Below are 22,612 nucleotides of genomic sequence, written 5' to 3'. Positions count from 1 at the left end.
CCATGTTCTGTAACATCACATCACTAAATTCTACACGCTTTCCTTTGTCACCTGTACGAAGAGCCTGTACCAGTTGCAACCGGTATGGCCTCCTGATTAAACGTCGCCTTAACACACGCCAGACAGTCGTATGGGGGATCGCAGGTTCACGGCTGGCACGACGAGTGGACTTGCGCGGGCTACGCAGAAAACTCTCTTGAATTCTTCTCACGTTTTCCACTGAAGTGCGTGGTCGCCCTGGGCTCCTTCCCCTTACATAAACAGCCTGTTTCCTCAAATTGTCGGTACCAACGACGAATGCTCTTTGGCATTGGCGGATCAATGCCAAAACACTGTTGAAACGCACCCTGCACCGCCATGACGGATTCAGTCTTGCTGAAATGCAGAACGCAAAACGCCTTGTGTTGCGGGGTCGCCATCTTGCGAACGACTGAGGCTAGAGGCTGTTGATGCGCTGGGAGAGGCATCTGGCGGTGGTCATTTGAAACTCTATGCCCCGCCCTTTCAAGTGGCGAGAGGTTCATTTATGGGCGGTTCGTGGTTGCAGAGATATAGCGATTTCAAATCGGGTCCATCTTTTTGAAACACCCTGTATTATAAATGAATATAAATGATATATAATATTAAATATAAATTATATTATAAATAAATATAAATGATAAATAATATTAAATATAAATTATATTATAAATAAATGTAAATGATATATAATATTAAATATAAATTATATTATAAATAAATATAAATGATATATAATATTAAATATAAATTATATTATAAATGAATATAAATGATATATAATATTAAATATAAATTATATTATAAATATAAATGATATATAATATTAAATATAAATTATATTATAAATAAATATAAATGATATATAATATTAAATATAAATTATATTATAAATAAATATAAATGATATATAATATTAAATATAAATTATATTATAAATAAATATAAATGATATATAATATTAAATATAAATTATATTATAAATAAATATAAATGATATATAATATTAAATATAAATTATATTATAAATAAATATAAATGATATATAATATTAAATATAAATTATATTATAAATAAATATAAATGATATATAATATTAAATATAAATTATATTATAAATAAATGTAAATGATATATAATATTAAATATAAATTATATTATAAATAAATATAAATGATATATAATATTAATTATAAATTATATTATAAATGAATATAAATGATATATAATATTAAATATAAATTATATTATAAATAAATATATATGATATATAATATTAAATATAAATTATATTATAAATAAATATAAATGATATATAATATTAAATATAAATTATATTATAAATAAATATAAATGATATATAATATTAAATATAATTATATTATAAATAATTATAAGATGATATATCTTATAATTATATTATAAATAAATATTAATGATATATAATATTAAATATAAATTATATTATAAATAAATATTAATGATGTATAATATTAAATATAAATTATATTATAAATAATTATAATATAATATATCTTATAATTATATTATAAATAAATATTAATGATATATAATATTAAATATAAATTGTATTATAAATAAATATTAATGATATATAATATTAAATATAAATTATATTATAAATAATTATAAATGATATATAATATTAAATATAAATTATATTATAAATAATTATCATATAATATATCTTATAATTATATTATAAATAATTATAAATGATATATAATAATAAATATAAATTATATTATAAATAATTATCATATAATATATCTTATAATTATATTATAAATAAATATAAATGATATATAATATTAAATATAAATTATAAATAAATATAAATGATATATAATATTAAATATAAATTATATTATAAATAAATATAAATGATATATAATATTAAATATAAATTATATTATAAATAAATATAAATGATATATAATATTAAATATAATTATATTATAAATAATTATAAGATAATATATCTTATAATTATATTATAAATAAATATTAATGATATATAATATTAAATATAAATTGTATTATAAATAAATATTAATGATATATAATATTAAATATAAATTATATTATAAATAAATATAAATAAAAACCACCACCGTTTAGAGGCCATTTTTCCCCGCAAAGCGGGGGTTGGCCTTTTCGGGGACCGTGGTAGTTGTTGTTTTTTTGGTCCCCTTTTTGAAGCAATGTTTTACGGCCGGATGCCCTTCCTGACGCCAACCCTTTTTGCCGCCTTCAACGACAAACAGGGAATTACCAGTGAACTGGTACTCAATTAGCCGACCTCGGAAGGATGACAGGCTGAGTCAACCCCCCTGGCATTAATTCGGCGATCGACCGAGATTCGAACCCAGGATCCTAGGATCCTAAGCCGGCACCCTAGCCGCTAGCCCAACACCAGGGATCTTATATAAATGATATAAATAATGATAAATGATAAATAAATATAAATGATATATAATAATAAATATAAATTATATTATAAATAATTATCATATAATATATCTTTTAATTATATTATAAATAAATATTAATGATATATAATATTAAATATCAATTTTCCTTCGTGGGTACGAAGTGTTTCAGGCATCCACAAAAAAGAGAATATAATCGATTCTTCAAAATGCCAAAAGGATTTTCACCTCACCTGGCAAATTCGGGTTATCCTGCTGGTATTTAATATTAATGAATGTTGGGAGTGTGGGCTGGGGGTTGTTTGTGTTAAGGATCATGAAATGGGTGTGAATGTACAGGACAAGGTGTTAACAGGTGCAAGGACGAGGTTCATTGTGCAAGGTGTGTTGTGAAATAGCTCGTGACGCTTTTGACATTCAAAGGTATTGTATTGCAACAACAATAATAATAATTATTATATTGTGCAGTGTTTGTTGAAATATGTCCTCTGTGAATCTATGCAATGACTGGATGAAAGGTTGTTTGGGATTGTTAGTGAATAAAAGGAAACCTGCGCAGGTAAATGGTTCCTGACCCACGCGTGCGTGACGTTTCAATATAACCAGCGAATCGTACTCTGTGGCCCCAGCGAGGCCCTGGTACAGGTGGGTGCGGTGTTTGCTCTCCCAAGGACATGTCTGGTATTCCTTTGATGTTTATCTAGCGAAGTATAGTGAACTGCAAGCCAGTCGGGTCGTCCCTTCGCACCTGGGACTCGAATGCGGTCACGTGATGAGCGTAGGTGCCGGTATTTCTGCAACGTGTGCAGGTGAAGGATGTGTGAGCTTCAGGTGTTGCCAGATGCAGGTGCCAGGTTGATGTCCCTCTTCCTCTCACCACTTGGAGCCATGATCGGAGTAGTTTGGCATGCATGGATCTCGTGCTCGTGCTGTAAATATTCCCTAATATAGTCAGGTTCACTATGTAATTTCGTTGGAATTTTTGGGGGATTTGGAAAACGATATATTTTTGGAAACTATATTGTATAGTCAGTCAGAAAACCAATGTTGCTATTTGCACAGACTCCTGTATGGCGGCCATCTTGGATTTTCAAAATTGCCGCCGTAGAACTAATTTTTCTCAATATCTCAGCTTCTAAATAACATAGAGCTTTGATTCTAACGGCTAAACATACATTTTCAAGGGCCCCGAATCCAATGGTAACAGGTTCGATAAGCTAGACATGACCATAGAGCTCCTATGTGGCGGCCATCTTGGATTTTTCAAACTGGCTGCCATAAAATTGATGTTTCTCAATATCTCAGCTTCTAAACAACATAAAGCTTTGATTCTAACGGCTAAACATACATTTTCAAGGGACCCGAATCCAATGGTAACAAGTTCGATAAGCTAGACATGACCATAGAGCTCCTATGTGGCGGCCATCTTGGATTTTTCAAACTGGCCGCCATAAACTTGATGTTTCTCAATATCTCAGCTTCGAAACAACATAAAGCTTTGATTCTAACGGCTAAACATACATTTTCAAGGGCCCCAAATCCAATGGTAACAAGTTCGATAAGCTAGACATGACCATAGAGCTCCTATGTGGCGGCCATGGCAAAGAATAACTTGCTCAGTTCTTCTCCAGCTTGGAGGTGAAGCACCAGGTCAGCACTCAGTGATGCTGCCACGAATAACAGGATTGTCTCCACCCGATGTAGATAGTTCATCATTGACTTGAACATTGCATTCTTAGATCTCCGTGCTTCCCACTCCTCGAGTGCCGTCACCACCCCATCAGATGTCAAGACTTGAAGGAGTTTGGTGTTTGCTTGTTTTACAGATTCAGCTTTCGTGCACTTGTTCGTCTCAGCACAGGCATCTTCTACTCCCTCTGTTGCCTCGAAACACACATCCTTTACTTGTGGGTTGTCCTTCAAGAACTCCTCCAGAACCATTTCATAAAGTGCTACATATGAATATATATGGGCACGCAGAGACCGCTTGTAGTGTGTACATTTCAGGATTTGCCGCGTCGTGGCTGGACCATAGACATCAGCTTCTACCCAAGCATCATCAATGCCTGAGTTCTCCATGGAGGCTCCGAGGGCTCGGAGAGCCGCCATGACAACATGCAGCTCACCCAGTCTGGGGACGACTGTGCGTTTCAAGTCAGGTCTTGCATCCAGCAGTTGCACCACCTTCTCGTAGAGGGCCATGTCAAATGAAATTACAGTGGGATGATCTTCACCAACTGCCAACATCCTTAGCTGACTGGCTTGCATGATCACGGTCAGTAGGGTTGGCCACTCATGCACCAACCCGAGTCATGGACTGGCGTTCAGACAAGAGCGAGTTGTATCCTGCCCAACCTGGAATCTTGCTGGAGTGTTCCCTCGCTTTCATCCTGGATAGAGCAGAAGCAACAACCCATCCCAGTTGTGTCAGTTGATAGGATCTGGAGACCCCCTTGTTGATGACAAACTCCTCTGTTCTCTTCGTAAGCTGTGGTTTCGGCTTGTCACAGTGCAGCACATCTACATGGTATGGAGTGACCAATAGACTCTGTGCATCACCGATGATCAGAGGTTGCGCAACTGGTTCTCCAGGGACATCTGACTTCTGGTACACTGCAGTAATCGTTGCGTGAGTGGTTCCTTTCCCGTCAGGAGTATCCTCGGCAAAGTCCGTGTTGTCTACAGCAAAGAACACAAAGGCTCCCCTTTTCAGGAATGGTGGCACGTACAGACCTTCAAACTGCCTGGTGTTTTCTACGACAGCATTGGCAAGAGCAGTTTCCATGAGGAGGGCGCGGACAATCGAAACACAGTAGCCATGTGCATTGAGAAGTCCCATCAGCTTTTTGTTGCGTGTGTCATGATGGACAGTCAGAGCCAATCCCAGGACTTGGGGGTTTTCTCTTGAATGGGGTGGCCTGAATGTTGCGGATTCGCTGCTTGGTTTGTACTTCACCTGTCTGTTGGATTTGAATCCATACATGATGTTCTGACTCACAGTGTGTGTTGATCTGTCAACAACACTGGTCCTCCTCTCAGTTTCCAGCTTGTCGACAGGCCCTACCATTACCCAGCGGATCATGGTGTATAGTTCAGCCGGAACATCGTTGATATCGCTGGACACCTGTATGGTATTTGCTTCCTGGTCCTTCTTAATGAATTCTGCGATGCTCTTCCGTATCACTTGTGCTGCTTTGTAGATTGTCTTCAAGTTGTTCTCGTCATCGCCATCACTTGTGATTGCAGAATGAACCATGCTTTCCTCACATGCATCTGGACAGTAGAGGATGGCCGATTTTCTTCGGTCTTTTTGGAGAACAGATGTCACGCTTGGCAACTCAGTGACGATTCTTTCTTTCAGCCACTTTCTATTGAATATAGGTACATGCTTTTCCAAGTGTTCTGCGCCAATCAATATAAGTGGTTTCAATGTCATCCATGGAGAGATAAGCTTGGTTTTGTGTTTTGACATCTATCAGGTTGATCATCTCAATCAGACTTGCCCGTTGCAGCAATAGTTCTTTGTCTGCGCTGCTTCTGTTTGCGCTAGGTCTGTCTCGTACTACATGGAACACATGTCTTCTCCAACAAGATTTGTGGTACCGAAGGTCAATTGCGTGTGCATCACCTGGTGAGATACATGTGTTGAATCGTGTTTTCAATAATGCATCTTGGGACTTCTCTACAGCCTCTCTAAGCTCTTGACCAGCATTTTCAGTCCTAACCTGGTAGAGTAGTTGGCCATCATCTTTTTGGCAGAAGAAACACTGCTCTTTATCCAGTGGCACTGTACACGAGCGTGTGAACGGGGATGTTGCATCAGATGTTGATGAGCCTGGCTCGTCCATTTCTGTGCTTCCTCTCTTCTGTCCGCGTTTTTTTGCAGTATAGTGTCCAGTTGTTACTGCATGCGCATGGCGGTCTCTGGCACGTTGTATCTCGCTCTTGTTAGTTGCACTGGAGTAACAAGTGCGATGCCAAACTGCCTTCTCTGTAGAGAGTGTTTCTTTTGTGCTGTTTTGGAGTCGTTTATGAACTTGAACGTAGATGCCATCATGCAAACTGGCCCTTTCTTCTATTGTCTTCAATAAATGTTGGTAGGAATCTATTCTGGGGTTTAACACCAAGGATTCTTTCTTGACATCATCAGCCTTGCATAAAATGCACTGCTTACAGTTCGTGGACTCCTGGGCTTGCCCCGCCCCTTCACCATCTTGTTGCATCTCACTCATAATGTGACATGTAGAACCTGCAAAGACAGCAAAGCAAAGGGAACCGTCACCGATATATACAACCACCACCACAGACATATTGATGTATAATAGGCTTCAAATACACTACCACCATCACCACAATATCAGGTATATTGCTCAGTATATAAATAATACAAAAACACACGCTGTAAACTAATTATTTTCCTCAGCTGTACCCTGGGGATCAAACTTATTACTTTAGTAGCTTGTCCACCCGTAAACAGATTTTAAGTTCTCATGAACATTAGGAGTATCTGTGTGTTATTTGGCAGTATGCCACAAAGGCCCACAAAGGGCAAAACACTCGCAGTAGAATAGTATTTCTCATTACAGTCAACACAGTCAGGTTCAGCATGTCCAGATTTTAGATTTCGTTGGATTGTTTTTGGGATTTAGAAAAATCAAAGCTCCGTCTTATTTAGAAGATGAGATCCTGAGAAACATCAATTTTACGGCGGCCAGTTTGAAAAATCCAAGATGGCCGCCACATAGGAGCTCTATGGTCATGTCTAGCTTATCGAACTTGTTACCATTGGATTCGGGGCCCTTGAAAATGTATGTTTAGCCGTTAGAATCAAAGCTCTATGTTATTTAGAAGCTGAGATATTGAGAAAAATTAGTTATACGGCGGCAATTTTGAAAATCCAAGATGGCCGCCATACAAGAGTCTGTGCAAATAGCAACATTGGTTTTCTGACTGACTATACAATATAGTTTCCAAAAATATATAGTTTTCCAAATCCCCCAAAAAATCCAACGAAACTTTAAATCTGGACATACTGAACCTGACTAATATCGATTGATGATCATTTTAAGGTAAACGTGTGGTGTTTTCGGGTTACCATGACAATCTCGGGCAAGATCAAAAAGCTCAACCCACCAGATACTCGCCATAGAGCTATTGAGATTTTTAAACTTTAAAATGTTTTATTTTTCATGTTTCGATACGTTATTGATAAAATGAATAAAACAACTTCTTCCTTGTCATGCTATAAACTGGTATGTTGAGAGATAATAAAGTTTACATTTGTGGAATTTGCGAGTTAGTATGTTATGTCTTTCATCCAAAATACCTCCGGATGTTCTATCCATTAATGATTGGCATCATTGGCTGTTCATGCCCCCATTGATCAGAGTTCATCTGCGGAGTTCAAATTTTAATAATGTGTGTTCAATCGCTTATTGGGTTGAAAAAAACCCCTATAATTTGTGTGTGTGTGTGGTGGGGGCTGCGGGGGAGGGAGTGGTGGGGGTGGGGGTGGAAGGGAGGGACCAGGGGGGGGGGGAATGGGGTTCATCTCATTTTTAAGGGGGATACAAAACCGGCAGACCCGTCTACATTTAACTTCCAGGCATTAATGATCCCAAATAGTAGGACATTGTGTACCAGTGCACTCGTCGTGTACCAGTCCACCCGTCGTGTACCAGTCCACCCGTCGTGTACCAGTCCACCCGTCGTGTACCAGTCCACCCGTCATGTACCAGTCCACCCGTCATGTACCAGTCCACCCGTCATGTACCAGTCCACCCGTCTACATTTAACTTCCAGTCACTGATGATCCCAAATAGTAGGACATCGTGTACCAGTGCACCAGTCACATACCAGTACAGCCGTTGCGTACCAGCACACTCATTGCGTACCAGCACACCCGTTGCATACCAACACACCCGTTGTGTACCAGTACACCCATTGCATACCAGCACACCCGTTGCGTACCAACACACCCGTTGCGTACCAGTACACCCATTGCATACCAGTACACCCATTGCATACCAGTACACCCATTGCATACCAGCACACCCATTGCATACCAGCACACCCGTTGCATACCAGCACACACGTTGCATACCAGCACACTTGTTGCATACCAGCGCACCTGTTGCATACCAACACACCATTTGCGTATCAACACACTCGTTGCGTACCAGCGCACCCATTGCATACCAACACACCCATTGCTTACCAGCACACCTGTTGCGTACCAGTACACGCATTATTTACCAGTACACCCGTTGTGTACCAGCACACCTGTTGTGTACCAGCACACCCGTTGTATACCAGCACAACTGTTGCGTACCAGCACACCCTTTGCATACCTGCAAAATAGTAAACCCATTACATATTAGTGCATGCATTGCTTACCAGTACACCCTTTGCGTCCCATTGCACCCATGGCGTACCAGCGCACCCATTGCGTATCAGCGCACCCATTGCGTATCAGCGCACCCATTGCGTACCAGCGCACCCTTTGCATACCAGCAAACCCATTGCGTATCAGCAAACCCATTGCGTATCGGCACACCCATTGCATATCGGCGCACCCATTGTATACCAGCGCACCCATTGCGTACTAGCAAACCCATTGTGTAAGAGCGCACCCATTGCGTACCAGCAAACCCATTGTGTAAGAGCGCACCCATTGCGTACTAGCAAACCCATTGCGTATCAGCGCACCCATTGCGTACTAGCAAACCCATTGCATATCAGCACACCCATTGCGTATCGGCGCACCCATTGCGTATCAGCACACCCATTGCGTACTAGCAAACCCATTGTGTATCAGCACACCCATTGCGTATCAGCGCACCCATTGCATACCAGCAAACCCATTGCGTATCAGCGCACCCATTGCGTATCAGCACACCCATTGCGTATCAGCAAACCCATTGCGTATCAGCACACCTATTGCGTACCAGCGCATCCATTGCATACCAGCAAACCCATTGCGTACCAGCAAACCCATTGCGTACCAGCAAACCCATTGCATATCAGCGCACCCATTGCATATCAGCGCACCCATTGCGTATCAGCACACCCATTGCGTACTAGCAAACCCATTGCGTATCAGCACACCCATTGCGTACCAGTACACCCATTGCGTACCAGCGCATTGACTATTTCCCTTCTTCAGCTTTGTTATGGGCACATTGCCAAGGCCTAGTGCTCATATTCCATGAAGAGGAAGTGAACCAGCTTGATTACATGATCGATCATCCAGGACGATAAAGATGCTGATGTAATGTGATCTTCTGATGCAATACAAGATTCAAACGGATCCCTGAGGTGCGCTGACAGTGAACTAAATTCAAATAGTGAAATAGATGAAACTAGAACGGCTCTCAGTAGAGAGCATACCTCCGCCAGGTTACGTTTTGTATCCCAAAGTAGACCAGAAAATCACAATACAGAATCACATTTAATCAAAATCATCCATACACAACTTTTTGAGATATCCTGCTATATATCGTTTTTGGCCCTATCTCCCAATGGTGAAGAATTGTGGAGGGAAATCAGGGGTCTTATCCCCAAAGACCACTGGCTCAAAGTCAATTGAATCGTTTTATTAAAACATCTATTTACAGCACAAAACTACCATCAATGTGCACACTATGATAGGAGAGACGAACATGATGCCTGCCCGACATCATAGCTCGCTCTACTGACGGTCTCAAGAATCAGTCCTGATATTCCTTCGAGATCCTAAACGGGCGAAAGGGATTTTTGCATAGCTGTCTGAACCCGAGGGCAGGGAGTGGCTTGATACAATGGAAGTCTGTTTCACCGCATGTTTGCAAGGAAAGATATGCAGATTGCAAAAGAATAATCAGTGCATTCAAGTTAATTACCTTTCAAAAGTACAATGTCATTACCTTTAATTACCATCAATGACTTAGATGCAGACGCAATTTGACCTTATGCAGATTAGGTCTCAAAGCCCGACATTTCGGCACCACTCAGAGTCTAAGAACTTCATATCAATGTCCTTCAAAATAATTACATTTCGAAACATTATTCGATACATATTAATATCTAAAAGTAGTATTGCTGATTCCTTTAATATGCTACCTTTGCTTCAACATTGTACAGATGAATTAATCATTTGGAATACATAATCCCAACACTATATTTCAAAGCATAATATATCTAACTGTGTCACCCTTATTCATAAAAAAGTAATCACAGTACCTTCATTAAAACTACACCAAATTTATTTATCATTACTTTGTTTGTAAGGAACCATGACAACAGGTGGTCCAACATTGCCTCAATAAGTCACCCTGTCCCGAGAAATGAATTTAAAATAAAGAAATTCCGTCAAGATGCCAGCGATGATTCGCCTACTATCCACCTAGTCAGAAAACACTGTAGAATAATTATTTGCCTTATAATTCTCCCACAGAATCACTTAAATTTTCTACTAACCAGATCCGGATCTGGATCTTCACCAAAATTGAATCGAATCGTCCTTGTCACATACACAGCCTCTCTGCCAAATTTCGTCCAAATCCATCCATAACCTTTTCAGATATCGTGCTATATGTTGGTTTTAGCCCCATCTCCCAACGGTGAAGAATCACTTAAAAAATTAAATAACTCTCATAACCGAATCCATATTCAGATCTACACGAAAACTGAATCGAATCGTCCTGGTCAGACACCAAACCTGTCCACTAAGTTTCGTCCCAAATCCGTCCACAACTTTTTGAGATATTCTGCTCTGTATCGTTTTTGGCCCTATCTCCCAATGGTGAAGAATCACTTTAAAAAATTCTAGTAGCCAGATCCGAATACGGATCTTCACCAAAATCCAATCATTTCGTCCTTGTCACATTCGCTACATCTCTGCCAATTTTTCTCCGAATACGGCCACAACTTTTTGAGATATTTTGTTCACAAACAAACAGACAGAGGTGAAAACAAAACCTCCATCCACCTTTGGTGGTGGAGGTAACAAAACGGCTCCTCTATCGTGCACACAAGGTTTTCTTGGTGACATGAAGACGAGTAGAGACTGACCCTTCACCTGACCTTAGTCTGACCCTTCACCTGATGCTTGCTGTCCTCAGTCTGGCCCTTCACCTGATGCTTGCTGTCCTTAGTCTGATCCTTCACCTGATGCTTGCTGACCTGATTACCTACTGGTACTTACTTATCCTCTTCGTCCCAGTGTGACATACGGCTGCTTAGTTTCTGCAACTTGTAGTGTTTGTGCAGGGTGGGGTAGTTAGCCCCACGCCCAACCCCAAACCTGGAGGACCGCTTGCTGTCCTTAGTCTGACCCTTCACCTGATCCTTGCTGTCCTCAGTCTGGCCCTTCACCTGATGCTTGCTGTCCTTAGTCTGACCCTTCACCTGATGCTTGCTGTCCTTAGTCTGATCCTTCACCTGATGCTTGCTGTCCTCAGTCTGGCCCTTCACATGATGCTTACTGTCCTTAGTCTGACCCTTCACCTGATGCTTGCTGTCCTCAGTCTGGCCCTTCACCTGATGCTTGCTGTCCTTAGTCTGACCCTTCACCTGATGCTTGCTGTCCTTAGTCTGATCCTTCACCTGATGCTTGCTGACCTCAGTCTGGCCCTTCACATGATGCTTACTGTCCTTAGTCTGACCCTTCACCTGATGCTTGCTGTCCTCAGTCTGGCCCTTCACCTGATGCTTGCTGTCCTTGGTCTGGCCCTTCACCTGATGCTTGCTGTCCTTGGTCTGGCCCTTCACCTGATGCTTGCTCTCCTTAGTCTGACCCTTCACCTGCTGCTTGCTGTCCTTGGTCTGGCCCTTCACCTGATGCTTGCTGTCATTGGTCTGGCCCTTCACCTGATGCTTGCTGTCCTTGGTCTGGCCCTTCACCTGATGCTTGCTGTCCTCAGTCTGGCCCTTCACCTGATGCTTGCTGTCCTTAGTCTGGCCCTTCACCTGCTGCTTGCTGTCCTTAGTCTGGCCCTTCACCTGCTGCTTGCTGTCCTTAGTCTGGCCCTTCACCTGATGCTTGCTGTCGAAAGTCTGGCTCTTCACCTGATGTTTGCTGTCCTTGGTCTGGCCCTTCACCTGATGCTTGCTGTCCTTAGTCTGGCCCTTCACCTACTGATTGCTGTCCTTAGTCTGGCTCTTCACCTGATGCTTGCTGTCCTCAGTCTGGCCCTTCACCTGATGCTTGCTGTCCTTAGTCTGGCCATTCACCTGATGCTTGCTGTCCTTAGTCTGGCCCTTCACCTGATGTTTGCTGTCCTTGGTCTGGCCCTTCACCTAAAACCTGTCTGGCTTGGTTAAACCTGTCAGGGTTCAGAGCCCCCACCGGCATAGTTCTCAGGATCCCTAACGCACGCAAGCCCACCTACCACATCAAGGCGACAACAAGAAGGGGGCGGGGTATTTTTCAACTTGAAGAATAGAGCATGTCATTATAATTTTTACATTTACATCCTCTATGAAGATGCAGTGAAGCACCTGCTGCGTTGCCTTTTCTTTACCGAATTGGGAAGTTGACATTTTCAAGGAGAAAGTTGAAATGATTTTTATAAATTGTCGGATTGTGTGTAAGAGTGGGATGGATATTCAAGGCTGTTCAACACTCGGACGGTAATCAAGATCTTGTGTACGAATATGAACCGTTTCCCTAAAAGGCTTCAAGCTGTGTCTCACAACTACGATAGCACCAGGTAGATGAGAGCTGAAGAGACAGCAGCTAGTCTAATTCGTTAGTCTATCCTAGTTTTACCTGCTTGTACATTTTTTGATGATTGCACGTCTAACCTTTTAATTTTTGTCTTCGCAGTTTGTAACTTCTTATCTCACGAGAAATGCCTGCGGTACGTGGTGTCTCCTTGCTCACCGCAACTGCCGTCCACAATCAAGGTGTGCCATTTGCAAATCCCCAATCACGAAACGTTATCGTGCAACACTAAATCATCATGGTAAAGAGGCAGAGTTCCTTTTCCTTATTCCGGAATACCCTCAAATTTGCTTTTGGGGACGGAACCACGATCTTTAGCAACTGCGATCTTTAGCAACCACGATCTTTAACGACAGTGATATTTAGCAACCGCGATCTTTAGCAACCGCGATCTTTAGCGACCGTGATCTTTAGCGACCGTGATCTTTAGCAACCTCGATCTTTAGCAACCACGATCTTTAACGACTGCGATCTTTAGCAACCGTGATCTTTAGCAACCGCGATCTTTAGCAACCGTGATCTTTAGCAACTGCGATCTTTAGCAACCGTGATCTTTAGCAACCGCGATCTTTAGCAACCGTGATATTTAGCAACTGCGATCTTTAGCAACCGTGATATTTAGCAACTGCGATCTTTAGCGACCGTGATCTTTAGCAACCGTGATCTTTAGCAACCTCGATCTTTAGCAACCACGATCTTTAACGACTGCGATCTTTAGCAACCGTGATCTTTAGCAACCGCGATCTTTAGCAACCGTGATATTTAGCAACTGCGATCTTTAGCAACCGTGATCTTTAGCAACTGCGGTCTTTAGCAACCGTGATATTTAGCAACCGCGATCTTTAGCAACCGCAATCTTTAGCAACCACGATCTTTAACGACTGCGATCTTTAGTGACCGTGATCTTTAGTGACCGCTACCTTTAGCATCCGCGATCTTTAATGACCGCGATCTTTAATGACCGCGATCTTTAGCGACCGCGATCTTTAGCAACCACGATCTTTAACGACTGCGATCTTTAGCAACCGCGATCTTTAACGACCGTGATCTTTAGCAACCACGATCTTTAGCAACCGCGATCTTTAGCGACCGCGATCTTTAGCGACTGCGATCTGAAAATGTTCACCGCTGTGATTCAAATCCAGTGCATTATGTTAAACATGAGTAATCACGAAGTTACTTTGACTACGTTATGATTACCTTGATGTGGCATTGCTTGCAAGTTTTTAATGGCAATTACTTTGTAATATCGAAATCGAGACTCGTGGAAGAGATAGAATCACCCGGATTCGAGCTCGAACACAGCAAAAAGAGGAAGGAAGATCCCAGAGATGAAACAGAAATGGTGCAACGGAGAAAGTTGGTGAGGGAGAGGGGAGAAAACACAATCGCCTGGAAGGTGTAAGGGGTGGGTTTGGAGAGGCTTAATGAGGGTTCAGAAGATCATGAGTATGAATGATGGATGACCTGAGGTGGTGGTGAACACCATCTTGAAGATCCGGAGGGAAGAATGACATTGAACAAGCGTTAGTAGTTGGTCACACAGACTGGAGAAAAAAGAAAAGAAAAGAGGAATGCATGAATGGAGGTGAGTAGTGAAGCTGGATTTGGGGAGTTTCACCAGAAGTGGATTACTCACAGGCTGCTTGCACCCCCAAGTAATCTTGGAATGGGATGTGGGAGGGGTAGGGGTAGGACAGCAGAGAAAGGGCAAAGGATACAAGACCAGAAAGGAGGCGGTAGAAAACAGAAAGACCACCGACCTGTGTGCAATGCGAGTTAAGTTTAATTGACCAAATGGTGCTCCTTTGGGAGAATTGAGTTGCATTATGGGAGAATTGATTAAATGGCATTCCTTTGGTAGAATTGACTTGAGTTACATTGTTTGCTCAATGCTGTTGCTCCATTTAATGATGTAAAGTGAAAAATATCGTAATGATCAGATCAAGCAAATTAATTTTTGAATTGTTTTTTTGAAACATTTTTTTGAAAACGAAAATTTTTGAAACGCACGCATGTTTCACTTCACCTTGGTCAGTTAAAGGATGCTGCTAATCACAAGTATTTTTTGCATGATAGTCAGGAAAGGAATTTTGTAATCCTTGTGCCCTCCACCACCACCACCGAAGGTGGGTGGAGGTTATGTTTTCACCATTTCCTGTCTGTTTGTCTGTCTCTCTGTTTGAGAACAGGTTATCTCAAAAGGTTGTTTCAAAAAACGGATTCGGACGAAACTTGGTGGTGAGGTTGGGTATGTGACACAGACGAAATGATTAGGTTATGGTGAAGAACCGGATCTGGTTCTAGATCTGGGAATTTTAAAGTGATTTTTCAGCATTGAGTGATACTGCTAAAACCTATATGTAGCAAGATATCTCAAATAATTATGGACGGATTCTGACGAAGGACAGGTTGGTTGTGTGATGATGAAGAATCGATTCGATTTTGGTGAAGATCCGGATGCGACACGGATTTAATTTTTTATCAAAACAAACACCAATTACTGCACTGTAGTCACAAGAAGGAAGCCGGACATTAATTAATAATACATACACACACACACACACACACACACACACACACACACACACACACACACACACACACACACACACACACACACACACACACACACACACACACACACACACACACACACATATCTGTGCAGCGTCTGTCCTGTCCTGTGTTGTGTTGTTGTGTTGGTTTGTCTTGTTGTGTTGTGTTGTCACTGAACTACTTTCTCAAACTTTTGTGAAATCGTACCAAACTTCTGGTATGCACATATCTCTCCCGTCAGTATGTCCTAAGGGTATTGTTTTGGAAAAAATTTCCAATTTTTTTATTTTTATTTTCTTAGGAATTTTTTTGGAATTTTTTTTTTTTACAACTTAAGTTTTCAACTTCAATTGTTTATAAAATGTGATATCACGTATATTACAAATACATTTGTGCAAAATAATTGTTTGAATTATGATTGGTTTAAACCATGACAAAACGGCAACTCGGGTAGTCATTTATCTATATATCGACACATCTGGGCAGTGTCTGTGTTGTCACTTAACGACTCCCTCAAACTTTTGTTTCCGTGGTTGTGAAGTGTTTTTAATAACGTTGTAGTGGTTTTGAATCACGTGGTGGTGAGGTATTTTGAATTATGTGGTGGTGAGGTGTTTTTAAATGACGTAGTGGTGAGGTGTTTTTAAATCACATGGTGGTGAGGTATTTTGAATTACGTGGTGGTGATGTGTTTTGATTTACGTGGTGGTGAGGTATTTATAATTACGTAGTGGTAAGGTGTTTTGAATTAGTTGGTGGTGAGGTGTTTTTAAATCACATGGTGGTGAGGTATTTTGAATTACGTGGTGGTGATGTGTTTTGATTTACGTGGTGGTGAGGTATTTATAATTACGTAGTGGTGAGGTGTTTTGAATTAGTTGGTGATGAGGTGTTTTTAAATGATGTGGTGGTGAGGTGTTTTTAAATCACATAGTGGTGAGGTGTTTTGAATTACGTGGTGGTGAGGTATTTATAATTACGTAGTGGTGAGGTGTTTTGAATTAGTTGGTGATGAGGTGTTTTTAAATGATGTGCTGGTGAGGCGTTTTTATTACGTGTTTTATGGCTGTGAGGTGTTTTTATTACGTGTTTTATGGCTGTGAGGTGTTTTTATTACGTGTTTTATGGCTGTGAGGCGTTTTTATTACGTGTTTTATGGCTGTGAGGTGTTTTTATTACGTGTTTTATGGCTGTGAGGTGTTTTTATTACGTGTTTTATGGCTGTGAGGCGTTTTTATTACGTGTTTTATGGCTGTGAGGTGTTTTTATCACGTGTTTTATGGCTGTGAGGTGTTTTATGGCTGTGAGGCGTTTTTATTACGTGTTTTATGGCTGTGAGGTGTTTTTATTACGAGTTTTATGGCTGTGAGGTGTTTTATGGCTGTGAGGCGTTTTTATAACGTGTTTTATGGCTGTGAGGTGTTTTTATCACGTGTTTTATGGCTGTGAGGTGTTTTATGGCTGTGAGGCGTTTTTATTACGTGTTTTATGGCTGTGAGGCGTTTTTATTACGTGTTTTATGGCTGTGAGGTGTTTTTATTACGAGTTTTATGGCTGTGAGGTGTTTTTAATTTTGTGGTGATAAGGTGTTTTTATGACGTGTTTTATGGCTGTGAGGTGTTTTTATTACGTGTTTTATGGCTGTGAGGTGTTTTTAATTTTGTGGTGATAAGGTGTTTTTATTACGTGTTTTATGGCTGTGAGGTGTTTTTAATTTTGTGGTGATAAGGTGTTTTTATTACGTGTTTTATGGCTGTGAGGTGTTTTTATTACGTGTTTTATGGCTGTGAGGTGTTTTTAATTTTGTGGTGATAAGGTGTTTTTATGACGTGTTTTATGGCTGTGAGGTGTTTTTATTACGAGTTTTATGGCTGTGAGGTGTTTTTATTACGAGTTTTATGGCTGAGGTGTTTTTAATTTTGTGGTGATAAGGTGTTTTTATGACGTGTTTTATGGCTGTGAGGTGTTTTTATTACGTGTTTTATGGCTGTGAGGTGTTTTTAATTTTGTGGTGATAAGGTGTTTTTATTACGTGTTTTATGGCTGTGAGGTGTTTTTAATTTTGTGGTGATAAGGTGTTTTTATTCCGTGTTTTATGGCTGTGAGGTGTTTTTATTACGGGTTTTATGGCTGTGAGGTGTTTTTATTACGAGTTTTATGGCTGAGGTGTTTTTAATTTTGTGGTGATAAGGTGTTTTTATTCCGTGTTTTATGGCTGTGAGGTGTTTTATCACGTGTTTTATGGCTGTGAGGTGTTTTATCACGTGTTTTATGGCTGTGAGGTGTTTTATCACGTGTTTTATGGCTGTGAGGTGTTTTATTACGTGTTTTATGGCTGTGAGGTGTTTTATTACGAGTTTTATGGCTGTGAGGTGTTTTATCACGTGTTTTTATGGCTGTGAGGTGTTTTATCACGTGTTTTATGGCTGTGAGGTGTTTTATCACGTGTTTTATGGCTGTGAGGTGTTTTATTACGTGTTTTATGGCTGTGAGGTGTTTTTATCACGTGTTTTATGGCTGTGAGGTGTTTTATGGCTGTGAGGCGTTTTTATTACGTGTTTTATGGCTGTGAGGTGTTTTTATTACGAGTTTTATGGCTGTGAGGTGTTTTATGGCTGTGAGGCGTTTTTATTACGTGTTTTATGGCTGTGAGGTGTTTTTATCACGTGTTTTATGGCTGTGAGGTGTTTTATGGCTGTGAGGCGTTTTTATTACGTGTTTTATGGCTGTGAGGCGTTTTTATTACGTGTTTTATGGCTGTGAGGTGTTTTTATTACGAGTTTTATGGCTGTGAGGTGTTTTTAATTTTGTGGTGATAAGGTGTTTTTATGACGTGTTTTATGGCTGTGAGGTGTTTTTATTACGTGTTTTATGGCTGTGAGGTGTTTTTAATTTTGTGGTGATAAGGTGTTTTTATTACGTGTTTTATGGCTGTGAGGTGTTTTTATTACGAGTTTTATGGCTGTGAGGTGTTTTTATTACGAGTTTTATGGCTGAGGTGTTTTTAATTTTGTGGTGATAAGGTGTTTTTATTCCGTGTTTTATGGCTGTGAGGTGTTTTATCACATGTTTTATGGCTGTGAGGTGTTTTGTCACGTGTTTTATGGCTGTGAGGTGTTTTATTACGTGTTTTATGGCTGTGAGGTGTTTTATTACGAGTTTTATGGCTGTGAGGTGTTTTATCACGTGTTTTTATGGCTGTGAGGTGTTTTATCACGTGTTTTATGGCTGTGAGGTGTTTTATCACGTGTTTTATGGCTGTGAGGTGTTTTATTACGTGTTTTATGGCTGTGAGGTGTTTTATTACGAGTTTTATGGCTGTGAGGTGTTTTTATTACGAGTTTTATGGCTGTGAGGTGTTTTATCACGTGTTTTATGGCTGTGAGGTGTTTTTATTACGAGTTTTATGGCTGTGAGGTGTTTTATTACGTGTTTTATGGCTGTGAGGTGTTTTATTACGTGTTTTATGGCTGTGAGGTGTTTTATCACGAGTTTTATGGCTGTGAGGCGTTTTTATTACGTGTTTTATGGCTGTGAGGTGTTTTTATTACGAGTTTTATGGCTGTGAGGTGTTTTTAATTTTGTGGTGATAAGGTGTTTTTATGACGTGTTTTATGGCTGTGAGGTGTTTTTATTACGTGTTTTATGGCTGTGAGGTGTTTTTAATTTTGTGGTGATAATGTGTTTTTATTACGTGTTTTATGGCTGTGAGGTGTTTTTATTACGTGTTTTATGGCTGTGAGGTGTTTTTAATTTTGTGGTGATAAGGTGTTTTTATGACGTGTTTTATGGCTGTGAGGTGTTTTTATTACGAGTTTTATGGCTGTGAGGTGTTTTTAATTTTGCAGTGATAAGGTGTTTTTATCACGTGTTTTATGGCTGTGAGGTGTTTTTAATTTTGCAGTGATAAGGTGTTTTTATCACGTGTTTTATGGCTGTGAGGTGTTTTTAATTTTGTGGTGATAAGGTGTTTTTATGACGTGTTTTATGGCTGTGAGGTGTTTTTATTACGTGTTTTATGGCTGTGAGGTGTTTTTAATTTTGTGGTGATAAGGTGTTTTTATTACGTGTTTTATGGCTGTGAGGTGTTTTTATTACGTGTTTTATGGCTGTGAGGTGTTTTTATTACGTGTTTTATGGCTGTGAGATGTTTTTAATTTTGTGGTGATAATGTGTTTTTATTACGTGTTTTATGGCTGTGAGGTGTTTTTATTACGTGTTTTATGGCTGTGAGGTGTTTTTAATTTTGTGGTGATAAGGTGTTTTTATGACGTGTTTTATGGCTGTGAGGTGTTTTTATTACGAGTTTTATGGCTGTGAGGTGTTTTTAATTTTGCAGTGATAAGGTGTTTTTATCACGTGTTTTATGGCTGTGAGGTGTTTTTAATTTTGTGGTGATAAGGTGTTTTTATGACGTGTTTTATGGCTGTGAGGTGTTTTTATTACGTGTTTTATGGCTGTGAGGTGTTTTTAATTTTGTGGTGATAAGGTGTTTTTATTACGTGTTTTATGGCTGTGAGGTGTTTTTATTACGTGTTTTATGGCTGTGAGGTGTTTTTATTACGTGTTTTATGGCTGTGAGGTGTTTTTAATTTTGTGGTGATAAGGTGTTTTTATTACGTGTTTTTTATGGCTGTGAGGTGTTTTTAACACGTGTTTTAGAGCTGTGAGGTGTTTTTAATTTTGTGGTGATAAGGTGTTTTTATTATGTGTTTTATGGCTGTGAGGTGTTTTTAATTTTGTGGTGATAAGGTGTTTTTATTCCGTGTTTTATGGCTGTGAGGTGTTTTATCACGTGTTTTATGGCTGTGAGGTGTTTTATCACGTGTTTTATGGCTGTGAGGTGTTTTATCACGTGTTTTATGGCTGTGAGGTGTTTTATTACGTGTTTTATGGCTGTGAGGTGTTTTATTACGAGTTTTATGGCTGTGAGGTGTTTTTATCACGTGTTTTATGGCTGTGAGGTGTTTTTAATTTTGTGGTGATAAGGTGTTTTTATTCCGTGTTTTATGGCTGTGAGGTGTTTTATCACGTGTTTTATGGCTGTGAGGTGTTTTATCACGTGTTTTATGGCTGTGAGGTGTTTTATCACGTGTTTTATGGCTGTGAGGTGTTTTATTACGTGTTTTATGGCTGTGAGGTGTTTTTATTACGTGTTTTATGGCTGTGAGGTGTTTTATCACGTGTTTTATGGCTGTGAGGTGTTTTTAATTTTGTGGTGATAAGGTGTTTTTATTCCGTGTTTTATGGCTGTGAGGTGTTTTATCACGTGTTTTATGGCTGTGAGGTGTTTTATCACGTGTTTTATGGCTGTGAGGTGTTTTATCACGTGTTTTATGGCTGTGAGGTGTTTTATTACGAGTTTTATGGCTGTGAGGTGTTTTTATTACGAGTTTTATGGCTGTGAGGTGTTTTTATTACGAGTTTTATGGCTGTGAGGTGTTTTATTACGTCTTTTATGGCTGTGAGGTGTTTTATTACGTGTTTTATGGCTGTGAGGTGTTTTATTACGAGTTTTATGGCTGTGAGGTGTTTTTATTCCGTGTTTTATGGCTGTGAGGTGTTTTTATCACGTGTTTTATGGCTGTGAGGTGTTTTTAATTTTGTGGTGATAAGGTGTTTTTATTCCGTGTTTTATGGCTGTGAGGTGTTTTATCACGTGTTTTATGGCTGTGAGGTGTTTTTATTACGAGTTTTATGGCTGTGAGGTGTTTTATCACGTGTTTTATGGCTGTGAGGTGTTTTTATTACGAGTTTTATGGCTGTGAGGTGTTTTTATTACGAGTTTTATGGCTGTGAGGTGTTTTATTACGAGTTTTATGGCTGTGAGGTGTTTTATTACGAGTTTTATGGCTGTGAGGTGTTTTATCACGTGTTTTATGGCTGTGAGGTGTTTTATTACGTGTTTTATGGCTGTGAGGTGTTTTTATTACGAGTTTTATGGCTGTGAGGTGTTTTTATTACGAGTTTTTTTATGGCTGTGAGGTGTTTTTAATTTTGTGGTGATAAGGTGTTTTTATTCCGTGTTTTATGGCTGTGAGGTGTTTTATCACGTGTTTTATGGCTGTGAGGTGTTTTATCACGTGTTTTATGGCTGTGAGGTGTTTTATCACGTGTTTTATGGCTGTGAGGTGTTTTATTACGTGTTTTATGGCTGTGAGGTGTTTTATTACGAGTTTTATGGCTGTGAGGTGTTTTTATTACGAGTTTTATGGCTGTGAGGTGTTTTATCACGTGTTTTATGGCTGTGAGGTGTTTTTAATTTTGTGGTGATAAGGTGTTTTTATTCCGTGTTTTATGGCTGTAAGGTGTTTTATCACGTGTTTTATGGCTGTGAGGTGTTTTATCACGTGTTTTATGGCTGTGAGGTGTTTTATCACGTGTTTTATGGCTGTGAGGTGTTTTATTACGTGTTTTATGGCTGTGAGGTGTTTTATTACGAGTTTTATGGCTGTGAGGTGTTTTTATTACGAGTTTTATGGCTGTGAGGTGTTTTATCACGTGTTTTATGGCTGTGAGGTGTTTTATTACGAGTTTTATGGCTGTGAGGTGTTTTTATTACGAGTTTTATGGCAGTGAGGTGTTTTATCACGTGTTTTATGGCTGTGAGGTGTTTTTATTACGAGTTTTATGGCTGTGAGGTGTTTTATCACGTGTTTTATGGCTGTGAGGTGTTTTATCACGTGTTTTATGGCTGTGAGGTGTTTTATTACGTGTTTTATGGCTGTGAGGTGTTTTATTACGTGTTTTATGGCTGTGAGGTGTTTTATTACGAGTTTTATGGCTGTGAGGTGTTTTTATTACGAGTTTTATGGCTGTGAGGTGTTTTATCACGTGTTTTATGGCTGTGAGGTGTTTTTATTACGTGTTTTATGGC

General features: G+C 39.6%; 1 protein-coding gene across 3 annotated transcripts in view; it reads left to right on the top strand.

Annotated features, from left to right (window-relative positions):
• DGKQ (diacylglycerol kinase theta) overlaps positions 1–22,612 on the top strand; it is a 224,058-nt gene that overhangs the window by 49,443 nt on the left and 152,003 nt on the right. For all 3 annotated transcript variants that reach the window (XM_068105716.2, XM_068105715.2, XM_068105714.2), the window contains one exon: positions 13,279–13,358. In XM_068105716.2, coding sequence (XP_067961817.2) covers positions 13,279–13,358 — 80 coding nt within the window. The remainder of the gene's footprint in view (positions 1–13,278; positions 13,359–22,612) is intronic.

This window comes from Myxine glutinosa, chromosome 2, assembly GCF_964187855.1.
Source record: "Myxine glutinosa chromosome 2, kmMyxGlut1.1, whole genome shotgun sequence".
Taxonomy (NCBI): Eukaryota; Metazoa; Chordata; class Myxini; order Myxiniformes; family Myxinidae; genus Myxine; species Myxine glutinosa.
Note: the sequence above shows the minus strand (reverse complement) of the source record. Positions and strands in the feature narration are given on the sequence as shown.